We start from the raw sequence: 15000 nt of genomic DNA on the forward strand, positions 1-15000 counted from the left end.
GATGAGAGGAGCTGAATGGGTAATGGCAGAGCCATATAGAAACAGAGTCGAGCAATCTCCACTGTGTGTTAGGGCCGACTTCCGCATTAGCAAAATTAGCGGACAAAGCCAGAATTGGGCCGACTGTCAGCACTCGCGAAAAAAGGATCAGGCCAACAATGGGCCAGATGAACTTTGCTACCAGGGATGTAAGGTGTTTGGGTCATTTTGATCCTTTTAAGTGTTTTGCTTGAGAAAAATAGCATCAGCTATTCTTTCACATTGAGATTCACTGGCCTTTGCTCATTTTCAGTGAGGAATGTAAATCTGAAAAAATAAAATAAAATAGTGACCCCTCCTTGCGAACCACCACCCCTATCCCCCAACACATTTCTATTACACAGGTGGTGTTTTTGATCAGTATCATTTTGGGGGGCTTATATGTCAATATATACCTAACTCTTTGATACAATACTGATACTGACATGTTGAGTAGACAAGGCAGAGGGTGATTTATGTGGAAAAAGGACAGTCATGGGCAGTCATGGGTGAGCGGCTAGGGCGTCAGACTTGCATCCCAGAGGTTGCCGGTTCGACTCCCGACCCGCCAGGTTGGTGGGGGGAGTAATCAACCAGTGCTCTCCCCCATCCTCCTCCATGTACCGTCCCACCGCACTGCTCCCCATGGGGCGCCACTGAGGGCTGCCCCCTTGCACGGGTGAGGCATAAATGCAATTTCATTGTGTGCAGTGTGCAGTGTTCACTTGTGTGCTGTGGAGTGCTGTGTCCCAATGACAATGGGAGTTGGAGTTTCCCAATGGGCTTTCACTTCACTTTCAAAAAAGAGTGCAGACAGCCTATCGTTCGGTCCTCCAGTTGTGCATCAATGTTGCAACCTTGTAGGAGAAGAGCACTGCATGCTACGTGCAGGCGTTTTTTTATTCCCTTGTGCAAAGAGCTCCATCAATCAGAACTAATGATTTGCATTTGATAAAGAACAAAATGCAGCTCATGGGAAGCCATAACGGTTAGGGAGATGGTCTTGCAATCAGATGGTTGACGATTTGAATCCTACCCTTAAAGGGACACTGTGTGAGATTTTTAGTTGTTTATTTCCAGAATTCAAGCTGCCCATTCACTAATGTTACCTTTTTCATGAATACTTACCACCACCATCAATTATTAAGTATCCATTATGACTGGAAAAATTGCACTTTTCATACATGAAAAGGGGGATCTTCTCCATGGGCTGCCATTTTGAATTTCCAGAAATAGCCATTTTTAGCTGCAAAAATTTGGACCATACTAGAAAATATTTGTCTATTACTTAGTAAACTTTCATGTAAAGATCTAATTTGGCAATAGGCAGCCCAGTTTCAATGAGCAACATAGTTGCAGTACCTTTTTTGACCATTTCCTGCACAGTGTACCTTTAAGTCTCATTACATTTCAATCCACAGTTGAAGGGACCTTGAGCAAGACACTGAGCTTTGGATACAAGTGTCTGCTGAGCATAATGTAATGTCATGTCTTCCATCTCCAACCAGAAGCCCAGTTGCTTACAACTAAACCCTTTTGGAGTCCCACAGTCTGATTAATGCTCAAGGCTTGAATCCATTACTTCACCTTGTCAACCTTCTCTATAATGCTCCCTCCTTTAGGGCCTAAATTAGCACTCCAGTCACCTCTGGTTCCTGTAGATTAATTGTGTGTTGCCAGCATGCACGCACGTATACACGCACATACGCACGTACGCATCAGAGCATGGCAACCCGACCGAAACCCGACGGGCCTGGTCGGAACCCGAAGGGCCGGGCCGGACTCGGACAAAAAAAATAGAATATCTGTCGGATTCGGGTCGGACTCGGGCTTGAAGCAAACAGACATTGTGAAAATTGTAAGCAACCAGAGGAAACGTTTCAGTTCATGCAAACTGCAGTTTTGTGATTAAAAAAATAAGTAATTGAATATGCATAAATGAAAATGTTGGTAGGCTACTCGTGCGAGTGATTATTATTGGCTGTATGCACGCGCCAGTTACCAGTGGCAACATGGACGCTCACTCCAAGTCAGCCAGCAGGGATGCAGAGTCAACTTGCTTTCTTAATAAGCGCCAAATCAGTTGTCAGTGAACGCATGGTCTTTTGTTGTAGGCCTATGTGTAGGCCATGTTTTAGCATGCCTTCGTGGCTGTCTTGAATATTGAACATAAAATGACGACGTTTGTCACTGCATTGGTCGCCAAGGATTACATTTCCAGCATGGGCTAACAAGGAGCATAATATGGACTAATATAACTAAGAAGACGCACGCGGTACGTGGAGTATTCTAAGGTAGGGGCAGAGAGGTTTCCTGTTGTTTTGTCCGCTGTGACATGTCATGTCCTTCACGTAGGTTCTTTTGTTGTCACTTTTACTGTACAGTTGTAACTATGCGCGTGCAACCTTTCCTCATTTTATAGCCTATAGACCGCATGGACATCAGGGGAAATGACATTCTCTTGGAGGGCCGAACAGGCTACTGTTCTTCGGGGTTAACTTATAGCCCATCCTTCTTAACGACAGAAGCGGCAGCTTCACGGGGCTCGCGGGGATTTATTTGCACTAACAGTAACGTAACAAATGCTTTGATAGCCGCGCTGACTGCATCCAAAACGTATTCGTTAGTTTTCGCCTTTCTTATCCTCTCACGCCCCTCCCATGCATTTGATCACCGCACCCAACATCTCTGGTTAGTCTAACCGAAAGAAACATAAGGTGCGCTGTCACATGTGTGTGTGTGTGTGTGTGTGTGTGTGTGTGTGTGTGTGTGTGTGTGTGTGTGTGTGTGTGTGCGTGCGCGTGCGTGTGTGTGTGTGTTTATACTTACTTGCGTAACTAAATTAGGCTACTGCAAATTGCCTCATCCTAACGTCTTTGCCTATCCTGGCTATTTATCACGTGCTATTTTGAGTATGGAGGAGCCCACATAGAAAATCTTGCTTGCGCACAGGGTCTGTTGTTATTACAGTGGTCTCGGGCTTCGGACGGGTTCGGACACAAACATTTTAATTAGTCTCGGGCTCGGGTCGGGGTTGATCACTTTTCTGTCAGCTGAGGGCCGGGCTCGGACATAAAAAAACGGCCCGAGCCACACTCTAGTACGCATGCACTCACGTACACACGCACGCATGCACGCACGCACTCACGCAGACACACATGCACACAAACACACGCACACGCACACACACACACACACACACACACAGGACCTCTCTGCTAATGAGGGAGGTGGGTGTTTACACGGCTGGACCAGCTGACTCCTTCTCACCTAGTAATGACACACACATTAGCCAAATGATCCGAGAACTAGCTTGCATGCACAGAAGCAGGCACCCACGCAGGCCCACACGCCCATATGCACGCATGCATGGATAACTGAGATCCCAGAGTCTCCATTCTGGAGATTAAACCCACTCTCAGGTTCTTTTCAGGTGTTCATTGTAGAAGAGAATAACAGAATGAATTTGTCCAGCAATGTTTCCAAAATGTTCATTATTTAATAATTTAAAGTATTTTTTGGCATGTTCTGTTCATCAGATAAAATCAGCCACACCACTTTTTTGAGCCAATCCTTAAAATAGAATCCAAGGCCAAGGTGATATCCCAACCCAAAAAATCGAGCTAAGTCAGCTAAGTCACTTCACTGTACCAGAGTCAATTAAAATTCTGGCAAAACAAATGGGAAATGGGAGCAAGTTATCAATCCTCTCCTTCGTGTTCATCCATGGCTGTGCTCTTGGGTGTCACTTCACTCACCACAAATCACTCTAGAGCAGGTGTCACCAACGTAGTGCCCGCGGGTGCCAGGTAGCCCGCGAGATCTTCAAGGATGAGGTGCCCACATACACCATTAATGTACAGCGTAACAGGACTTGAACATTAATTTGCTGTGTCACAGGATGTGCTGACACATTTGAACTAAAAAAATATGATGGGAAAGAGTGTATGTGAAGGATAAACATAATTGCATGAATGCACTATTTTAGTCCATTTTTAAAAACAATTGTTGAGTTCGGCCCTCGACTTCATTCCAGATTTTGATTTTGGCCCTCAGTCAATTTGAGTTTGACACCCCTGCTCTAGAGGCACTGTCCCGGGTGGTAAGTAATGCAAGTCACTGTGGATACAAATATAATCTACAGTAAGTGCTGTAATGTAAGGCAAGGGTAGCAATTGTAGACACCGTTGTTGTCCATTTCCAATTTGTTATTGATTGATAAGGAGACTATTTGGCCTTCAAAATCTTCAGATCTGCTTTAGGATGCACCCGGAATCTCTTGAGCTTCAAGTGTACGGAAGCTCATTCTGGTAGGGTTAATTGGCAATTGCCTTGACATTTCCATATAAATCGCTAGCACATCAATAAAACATGGTGATTCGCTTCCACCCTTCCATCTAATAGAAATGTACTGTAGCAGCAGCAGCAGGAGTGCCACGGATATCTTAGAAAAGTCCCTAGTGTTTGTTCACTTTGGTTTTGTAAGGTGGAAATTCAACTTTTCTCATCCATGCTACGCTTGCATTTCAGGTACGGTTGGGTCTATCAGAATTTCAATGTGTGTGTGTGTGTGCGTGTGCGTGTGAGAGTGCGTGTGAGAGTATGTGTGTGCGTGTGCGTGTGAGAGTGCGTGTGAGAGTATGTGTGTGCGCGTGCATGCATTCATGCGTGCGTGCGTGCGTGCATAGTATGTGTGTGTGCATGTCGACAACTGATCATCATAATACCCCTGTGAACTGCTGACCATTATTTATGTTCTTTGGCAAAGCCTTCTGCTTTGTGGACATTTAACTATGTTTATCCTGGCATGGTAACATTTTTTAATTTGTTGGCAGAAACTTGTCATTGTGTGTATGTGTGTGTGTGTGTGTGCGTGTGTGCGTGTGTGCGTGTGTGTGTGTGTGTGTGTGTGTGTGTGTGTGTGTGTGTGTGTGTGTGTGTGTGTGTGTGTGTGTGTGTGTGTGTGTGTGTCTGTGTGTATGTGTGTGTGTGTGTCTTTCAAATTATGCTGCGCGAAGACAAATCTCTCAAACTCTCGAAACCATTTGCATAACAGCGTTTGACTGGCATTTGGTTCAGATTGCGGTATTAGCATAATATGATTTGATAGGCTAGTGCCCTTTCTGCTGCTATACGTGGGGAAGTTGAACTCCATCCAGCTGCTCTAGCATACTGCATAGAGACACAGGCCAGTGAGGCCATAAGACCACAATGCACTTTGCACAACAGCATAACCCTAACAGTGTTTTCTCCATTAAGAACCACTGGAGTATTAGCATAATATGATATGGAATGCTAGTGCCCTTTTGCTACCATAGTTCGAAGAGTTGAACTTCATCCAGCCGCTATAGCATGTAGCATACACAGGCCCAAGCTAAGGAGAGTAAGGCTATGAAGCCACAATGCATAATGGGAAGCTTATACACCAAGTGTTTTTAGTCTATATCAATGCATTGGAGTATTGGCCTGACATGATTTGTGTAGGATAGTGATCTTTTGCTACCACAGAATTGCGATAGGACCTCATCCAGCCGCTCTAGCATAGACACACAGGCCAGTCGGGCCGTGATACCAGAGAGAGTAGAGAGAGAGAGGTTCCATTGGCCCATTGTTTCCTGGTTCTATTATGGCCCCCCTTAGGCAGACCTAGGCAGACCTAAGGACTGTTCTATTCATTGTAGGAGCATTATGACACGGCCCTTTAGGCAGACCGGAACCTGGTCGCGTTAGGTGCCCATAGAAACCTATTATGTTGGCATATCTCTATACTTAAAGAATCTCTGGTGATACCAAAATGCACTTTTCACAACGGTTTAACCCCTAAGTTTGTTTTCTATTGTAAGCTGTTTGAATATTAGCATCATACGATAGACTAGTGCCACAGTTTGAGAACTTGAACTTCAGCCTTATGAACACATATGCATGTATTTAGGGCAGTCATGGGTGAGCGGTTAGGGCGTCAGACTTGCATCCCAGAGGTTGCCGGTTCGACTCCCGACCCGCCAGGTCGGTGGGGGGAGTAATCAACCAGTGCTCTCCCCCATCCTCCTCCATGACTGAGGTACCCTGAGCATGGTACCGTCCCACCGCACTGCTCCCCATTGGTCGCCACTGAGGGCTGCCCCCTTGCACGGGTGAGGCATAAATGCAATTTCGTTGTGTGCAGTGTGCAGTGTTCACTTGTGTGCTGTGGAGTGCTGTGTCACAATGACAATGGGAGTTGGTGTTTTCCAATGGGCTTTCACTATACAGAGACACGGGCTAGCCAAAGAAAGTCAGGGCATACAACCACAATGCAAAGTAAAACCAGAGGGGTTCTATGGGTATGGCATATTTTCTGGGTGGTACTGCACTCTAGGGGCGCCAACGGAGGAGCTCATACTCCATTCAGAATGAATAGGCTGCGCTTGCTTGACAAGGCACCCCTAGGTGAACTGCAGGCATGGGTCGAACAGCAAGTGGGGCGACTGTTTGTAGACCGGCTCTGGTATGACCCACAAGTTTTTTCTTCCCCATACTCCAAAGACCCACATCTTTCCAGTGTATGTTCCCATGTAAACCCTTGCACCTTCTGAGTGCTTCTCATCTGCGGTAAGGAAACAAAGAAAGTTGGCGTCTGCGCCTTGAACTTAGGATCGCTTGTTGCTTGGTGCGGCTGCTCACCAAAAATAGTGATACTAGGACAGTCAAAAAGATGAGGCGTAGATATTTTCCGTTGACTTCTTTTGTTAATTTGTCGGACACAATACACTTTTTGAACCTGCAAGCCTTGTGTGCGCCTCATCTTTTTGACTGTCCTAGTAACTCATCTGCGGTACTCACATGACCTCCAGGCGTGCAGACTTGGTGTCATTGCCGGCCTGTGAGATGACCTTGCAGGTGTAGTCCCCGATGTCCCCTGACCAGGTCTGGCTGAGGTGCAGCGTGCCGTCCTTCACCACGATACGACCTCCAGGGTTCAAGGTCGTCTGCTTGGGCCCCTTCTTCCACACAAACCTGAAGACAAAAAGGTGTACATGAAAGGGAGGTGTACATGAAAGGGAAGGTGAAAGTGAGTGGTGATAGTTGTATGGGATATGCTAAAAAAATGCACAAATGTCCAGTTTTCAGCCTTGTTTTGTTTCTTTGATTTTTAGTTGCATGCATCAACTCTTAATCCGATCTTTTGGAGAAACGATTTGGGTTTTTGAGTCTCCTTCCATCTTTTTCCGTACTGCTCCATCATTTAAACATTTTCTACAGACCTTAGCCTGTAATGCAAACCCTCCGAAAAAAGAAAACATTTTTTTCAGACAGAAAGATCATCAGATCATCTGATGGATCGACGGACATAGTGGTGTATACAGTCGCTGGACACGATTACACACACACACCTGACGGAGACCCTGGGGTCATAGGTCGCTCCACACTCCAACACAGCTGTGGTGCCCTTGATGACTCGCTGGTCTTCTGGTGGTCGGGAGATGAAGGTGCGACCTGCAGGAAATAGAACAGGCACAATCAGAGATGGCACCCTAGCTCTAATATGGCAAACACCAAGGCCAACTTTTTTCATGTGTTGCATAGACACACATTATGTGTGGGCAGACAAACACAACAAACCGGTCATGTATTCATTGAATCATCAACTTTTTATCAAAATTCATTTTTATTCTTGTTTTAATCTTGGTTATGATTGTATTAGCTAAAGTATACATATATTTGATTAGTATGTACTGCACTGTACATCAGCCCAGCTCTAGTTATTACCATCCCTGTTCTTCTCTTTGAAAACGGGACTTGTTGCCACATCAGAGCACGGTGTACTGTAGAACATTCACTTCTCTCAGAATTCTAAATGACCCCTCATCTTATTAGAATGGAACTAATTAGATTGCATTAAACATCCTCCTCTTTCTCTCTCTCTCTCTCTCTCTCTCTCTCTCTCTCTCTCTCTCTCTCTCTCTCTCTCTCTCTCTCTCTCTCTCTCTCTCTCTCTCTCTCTCTCTCTCTCTCTCTCTCTCTCCCTCCCTCCCTCATGCACCCAGCCACACGCCCACACTCACACAGACGCCATGGGCTAATTTAACCAAAGTAGCAGAGAATAAAGAAGAAAGTGTGCCTTGAACTTGAACAAAATGTCAGGATCACAGTGAGTTCAATGAACCCATATTATTCACACGCACTTCTGTCAACCTCAAGGGAATAGTAGAAGGAGAAGAAATAATGAATCCCAATCAATGATTATGCATGCTCAAACCAAACACATAGAGCAGAGAGCACTGGGCTGCACTCAATAGAAAAGAACATCAGACTGTTCCGAAATGTACAGTAAGCCAACCAAGTTTGAGAAAAAACTTAAAAACTGTGATGAAATTGACATCCGTCTGAATGTTGCAGTTGGATGGTTCATGGGAAAAAAGGATAAGAACTTGTGTTTTTCTTTCCTCTAGTTGAATATGAGAAGTTATTTGAATCAGGGTCTTCCAAGCTCATACAAAATGATTAAGTCTGATTAGTTGGCTGATCAAGGCATTGTAATTGGCTAGTCTATGCAAAAGGCTGAGGGGACAACAGACTTCTCCATTCAGATTTACTTCTCTGACTCTTTGGCTGGTCTATGCAAAGGTAGTCATTGTATAGCAGGTTTATGTAATTTTTCAATGAGGGACAACCACGTTCATACACAATGTCAGAGTTTCTGATTGGTTGCCTGGTTTATACAGATGTTGAATAGGTGAAAGATTTCCTCGTCGTGTGCGACGTTCTAAGATAGAACTTAAGCAGCTCAAAGAGTCGCCGATCGCAAGTCGTAGAAATCAAACACTGTTTGATATTTGCGACTAGAAATAGAACGTCGGGCATTGTCTCGGTGGCTGCAAGCAGCGATAAGATTGACAGTTGCGATTTTCTTCTAGTGTGCGGTGCACCCCGACGTTGCACTTTACTATACATTGGCATTCTGAAGGCTGAAGTGAGAGTGTGTACTATAGATAGTCTGAAGTGGCTCTATGGTCGGTAGACTGGTCTACTAATGCTGAATAACTGTAAGAGAAGTGGTTTGAAGGTAGAAAAAGGTCATATGTAGTGTATGAGATTCAGATGAGTTTGCCAGTCTACATACAGTAAATGCAGAAGACCTGTGATCATTCATGATTCTCTCTCATGATTTGTCAGGTCTACATAATGTAAAGGCTGAGCCCAAGAGAGCAGTCTTTTGCGACATTGAGTGTTCTTTCTCTGACGTCCATGAAACAGCATTGCAAAGGAATAAGAGGTAGTTTCTGTCTTACAACATCCTATAGGATGGAGATGGGACCAGTTCCCATTCAAAATACATAAAGCCTCTCCTTTTCAAGCTTCTCTCCTGGCAAATTAATACAAAAAGTGTGAAGACTACACAAGATAACACAAGACACAACATTATTGCAGCCTTGAAAACATGGTACCTGGTTGGGATTGGCTTTTTCAGTGTTCTGGAATGTTCTTTGGCATCAGTGTTCTATAGAGACTGTTCTTGGAGCTAGATATTGAGATCACATATGTGTAATGAACATATGAATGAGGTTGATGTGCTTCAACATGAATCACCACCTGCAAGTTGACTGGCTGTTGAATGTTCACAAGGTCTGTGATTGGAGGACTTACTCCAGACAGTGAGTGTTGCCGTGGCGTCGACCGCTCCCTCTGCGTTGGTGGCGTAGCAGGTGTAGTTTCCGGCGTCGCCAAGGACAACGGGCTGAATCTGGAGGCCGCCGGTCTCAAGCAGAGTGAAACGGGGGATACGGACAGAGCCACTGGCCAGGACCTGGGAACCTGGACACACACACACACACACACACACACACACACACACACACACACACACACACACACACACACACACACACACACACACACACACACACACACACACACACACACACACACACACACACACACACACACACACACACACACACACACACACACACGTAAGCAAGGATACACATGTAAGAAGGCATGCATGCACGCGTGCACATTAGTTAGTAAATTTGAGAGTCTGCACATAGGAACGTTAAGAGAAATAAGATAAGTACATTCCTTTGTATATTTTTGTAGGTGCAAAATGGTCTGTGAAGTAAAGAAAGCTAGAAAGGCCCCACACTCAGAGTAGAGTCAAGGCATTTCTACTCAGACCGTGAGTAATGTTTTGCCTTCTTAACGTACATAGACACGTGCAAAATATAAACAAACGAGAGGCACAGCGTAAATGAATGTGGGAACGGAAGAATCTTTCACACCTGTGTGTTTATGTGGAAAGGAAGGGCATACAGGGGATGCAAGAAACAGTGCACAATTTGCCGTGGGTATAGAGACCAGCGAGTAACAAAAGAGAGAGAGAGTACATACAAACAAATAAAATATCAAACACATCAAGGAATAAACCTGTGTATATGTACAGTGTAAATGACAGACAGAATGAGTGGTCATGAGTGTGAGAAGACGTGAGTCAGACTGGTAAATAGGCCTGGAAAGGAGAAAAGAGATAGCAAATGAACAGCTGAATGAACAAACGGATGAAGAAACAGATGAACAAACCTCTCTTCCAGATGTTGGCTGGTGTTTGTGTGGTTATGATAATTAGTGTGAGAGACAATGTGAAGAGTATGTGTGTGAGAATGGAAGAAAATAAAAGAACAAATAAACAAACCGATGCATTAGTAAACAAATACATAGAATCATGAACAAAAATAACAAGTGAGCTAATGAACTAACAAAAAAACTATCATGTAATCTATCATGAAATAGACATAATGAAGTCATGAATTAGCACATGTCGAATGAACAAACAAACAAATGACCAAGTCTGACAAAGAAATCATGCGACAGACAGACCATCAGAGAGGCAAAAAGTAAATAAGACTTAAATTGATACTGTCCCATTTTTGGAAATAAGCTCATATTAAACCTCTCCTTGAGTTAAATAGTTGAGTTTTACCTTTCTCCTGTACTTTCAACCGTTTTTTGGGTACGGCCAAAATTTTACCTCTAAGCTAGCAGTTAACATGGAGTCCTATGAGACCAGTTAGCCGCCAGCTGGTCTCATAGGACTCAATTTTAACTGCTAGCTTGCAGGTAAAATTTGCACTGCTGTACCCAGAGAACGGTTGAAAGTATAGGACAACGGTAAAACCCTATTATTTAACTCAAGGGGAGGTGTAAAATGAGCTTATTTCCAAAAATGGGACAGTATCACTTTAACAACCAAGAGCACCTTTCTTCCATATGACAGCTGGTTTGGGGGCCCCTGAGGTCGCGCAGGTGAAGAGTGCCGAGGTGCCGTCCGTCACAGTGGTGTCAGAGGGGGTCGTGGTGAAGTAGGGGGCCAGACCTGAGGTCAAAGTTCACACAGAGGTCAATGTGATGTTATTGTCGTCAGATTGTACTTCTTCTGCTTTTTAGAATGTCATTCATTATGTACAGAACACGTTGGAAATACTGTTGGTTATATCCACGAATCCCCAATGCATATGGTCAGTGTTAACAGAGAAACATTTTTGTGGTCCTTGCGTTGCTAAAATATCTGTATCTGAAAACGCATGGTGTCAGAGGGGATTGTGGCGAAGCAGTGGGCCAGACCTAGAGATCGTAAAGCTTTGATGAACATTAATTCATCGCTGTCATAGTATACATTACATATCTGGAGAATAATCTGGTTCTTGTCAGATGAGTGTGGCTCCAAACACATTCTTCACGTAATATGACCGTATGATTAGTTCTCAGAGGGTGTGACTTTATAAAAAAATCCTTGCACAATAATCGAGATGGATATAAAAATGACCATGAAATGAAGTTTAACCTTCAGTACTAAAGTTTTGTCACACACATTTTGTTACACTAGACCTTCCTGAAGCTATCAGAAGCAGTGAAATAAAGTGCAACCCTGGTTGTTCTGATGTTAATGGACTTAACCACCTAATTAACACCACAGCACGAGTTACTAGCACCCCGATAGCAGGCACTGAATGATTACAATTGGTTTGTGCCACAATAATGGCTTTGTAAGATTTTCTCTCTTTTTTTACAAAAGCAATGTGCTCATGTGATGATAATGACGGAGATGGATGGACAAGGCATTAGAGGGAGGGAATAAAATTGTGTTCCTTCAAAAAAAAATGATTACAAAAATTCATGCATTCATTCATTCATCCAACCATCCATTTGATTAGTTGATAGCCTTAGAGCTTACTACACGACATTCTCCTTTCTGTTGGAAAGCCTGAGGAAGTTACTGTTGATACATTCCATCTGTTTTTCCTAGCCTTGAAAAGAACACTAATTTACAGAAATAATGCACATAATCAAGTGGAGAAAATTCTGTTAGTTCTGGTAATTTAAAGAATATTGTGTGAGTAATACAGCAGTATGAGTTGTACCGTATTCATTAATCTGTTAGACTTGAAATTAAATTAATTAGTGCATTTCCATGCCATTTTCCAGTGGGTGAGGGAGGAAGAGAATATGAATGTGCGTGCCTGTATGCACCTACAGTATGTGTGCGTGTGCCTGCCTGTGTGCATACATATGTGTGTGTGCATGCCCTTTACTGATTTGATAAATTACACTATCTAAATTTCTAAATCAATTAACAGATGAATGTCAGAGACGAAGAGAAAGAGCGACGGAAAAAGAGAGGGAGAGAGAAAAAAATAGAAAAACAGAGAGTGAGGCATTATACCCAGTACTAATTGAGGAAAAAAACTACTCACTGGTTACGATGAGGTGTGTGTGTGCCTCCACCTCTCCGGCGGCGTTCCGGGCGAAGCACTGGAAGATTCCGGAATCCTCGGGCTGCACCTTCCTCACCTGCAGGCTCATGCCGGCCGCCGTTAGCTTGTAGCGTGTGTTGTTCAGCGTTGCCAAGGGAACTGCATCCTTAACCCACTCCAGCTTTGGCGTAGGTGTCCCTGGAGTTGACAGAAAACAAAAAAATAAGTCAAATGTATTCGATATTGTGTGAAACCTAGCTGTTAGTGAATGCGGGTTACAGTTATTTATGCACAGGTTATTAGTTACAGTCCCTAAGGCCATGTGCGGTTAAGTGCCTTGCTCAAGGTCTTTTCCGCCATGGTCAAGGTTAATGAAGAGCCCAGACATTCTTTCTACTGACGAAACTCAGGCGATGCAGTATGCCAAAGGCTGCAACCAGCTGGTGCAGAATTACTATGCCATAATGTTGTGCATTTGCTACTAGAGATGTGTCGTTCACGAACAAGCCGGTTCTTTTGAACAGCTCCTTGAAGTGAACGATGGGAACCGGATCACAGCTGGGGGAGTCACTCGATCGTTTTTTCATTAATTTTAAGCGCGTGACTTCGACCAGAGTAATTCAATTTGGGGGAAAACACAATTGTTTGCCTTAAAGAGTGGCAAAAAACGGTCTTTAGATGCAGGAGAATATTCAGTTGTTGTTTAGACAAAATTACCTCGAGGCGGAGTCAAAATATTACATTCTAAACACTGAATAAATAATTAAAATAAGAGCCAAAAGAGCCAGTTTTTTTAACGGCTCTTTGAAAGGAATGAGCCACTACCGGATCCCGTCAAAGAGCCATGAATCCCATCTCTATTTGCTACGTCATATCTCCTCAAGTGTCCATTAAGATTCCCAGCAGTCCTCAAGTTCCAAAATAAGGCAAATGAGCAACAACTGAACTGTTTTTTTTTAAGTTTAACTTAACAGAGACACGAGAGAACAGCAGAGTCAAAGACACACCAGCTGTGTGTCATTGATAATCAAATGGGACAAGGCTCATGATGCTCTCCAAAACTCAATCATAAAATGAAAAACGAATTAATCTGATTAATATTGATGCATGATGAACACATAATACGTATTCAAAATGGGTTGCCATCTTTATGTAATGAACACACATAAGTCTGAAGTCTTCCATTTACAATATTTTATTTACATACTTCCTTACTTTGAATGAAGCATCTGTTTTTAATAAATGTGATTAAAGAGAGGAAGGATATGCTGCTATCCAGCAGTGCTGTAGGTCCACGTGTAAACACAAAATAATTTGTGGCCAAACCGCACTGTAAATAAAAGCTCTTTACAAAATTGTGTGCTCGTTAAAACTAAAATTAAGACTGCCATGATAACTCCATTAGTGGCCTATAAAATATAAAATATAGACAAACATAAAACAGTTCGCCATCATAATACTATGAGGGCGAAATATTATTATCCACAACACCAGCTGAGACACAGAGCAATGGTGATGGTGGTGGTGGTGGTGGTTGGTGTGTGTGTGCTTGTGCATCTGCGTGTACGTGTGTGTGTGTTTGTGTGTTTGTGTGTGTGTGCGTGCATGCGCGTTTGTGTGTGTGTCTGTCTGTCTGTCAATCTGTCTGTCTGTGTGCGTGCATGTGTGAGGGGATGTATGAACCGCTAGTGCATTAGCAAGAGGCTAATGAGCTGTTAAATGCTAATAGTCGTGTAAGTGAGTTGAGCACGGTGTATACATTATCCGTGGGACACAGGATATGGCCATGGGTGCTGTATTAATGTTTTATTCATGCCGTTATTAATATTTCTGTAACACTTATGGGCATAGAGGGAGATCAGGCTGACATAATACCTGTACAGTACAAGCACTGCACAAGGGCCACACTAGACTGTGATGTGTAAAATGTGTTTGTGCAGACAAAAACAGCGTTAATTTCTTTCTTCCTATTCGTGTTCATCTTCTCTCTCTCCATCTCTCTCTCTCTCTTTCTCTCTCTCTCTCTCTCGCTGTGTTCTAGTTCTACGCTGTTTATAAATGAATAACGCATGAATAGAAATGATGAAATTATCAGTCTGAATCGCATAAGACAACAGCACTCACAAATAAATGAAGTGCGGAGATCAATGAAGCGCTATAAGAATTGCTACTTTTCCATCCTGTGAAATACTTGGTTTGTATTTCTGCACTGATTGAGTTTTGCGAGAGAACGCACATACACAAACATGCC

The 15000-nt window shown here is 43.5% G+C and overlaps 1 protein-coding gene across 1 annotated transcript in view; it reads right to left on the bottom strand.

Annotated features, from left to right (window-relative positions):
- The window catches only part of sdk1b (sidekick cell adhesion molecule 1b), a 396999-nt gene that overhangs the window by 147528 nt on the left and 234471 nt on the right, over positions 1-15000 (bottom strand). Inside the window, exons 10-14 of the mRNA XM_063198261.1 lie at positions 12750-12947; positions 11255-11371; positions 9646-9813; positions 7392-7494; positions 6841-7014 (exon numbers count right to left, since the gene is read on the bottom strand). Of these exons, the coding sequence (XP_063054331.1) occupies positions 6841-7014; positions 7392-7494; positions 9646-9813; positions 11255-11371; positions 12750-12947 (760 nt within the window). The remainder of the gene's footprint in view (positions 1-6840; positions 7015-7391; positions 7495-9645; positions 9814-11254; positions 11372-12749; positions 12948-15000) is intronic.

Source organism: Engraulis encrasicolus, chromosome 1 (assembly GCF_034702125.1).
Source record: "Engraulis encrasicolus isolate BLACKSEA-1 chromosome 1, IST_EnEncr_1.0, whole genome shotgun sequence".
NCBI classification, from domain to species: Eukaryota; Metazoa; Chordata; class Actinopteri; order Clupeiformes; family Engraulidae; genus Engraulis; species Engraulis encrasicolus.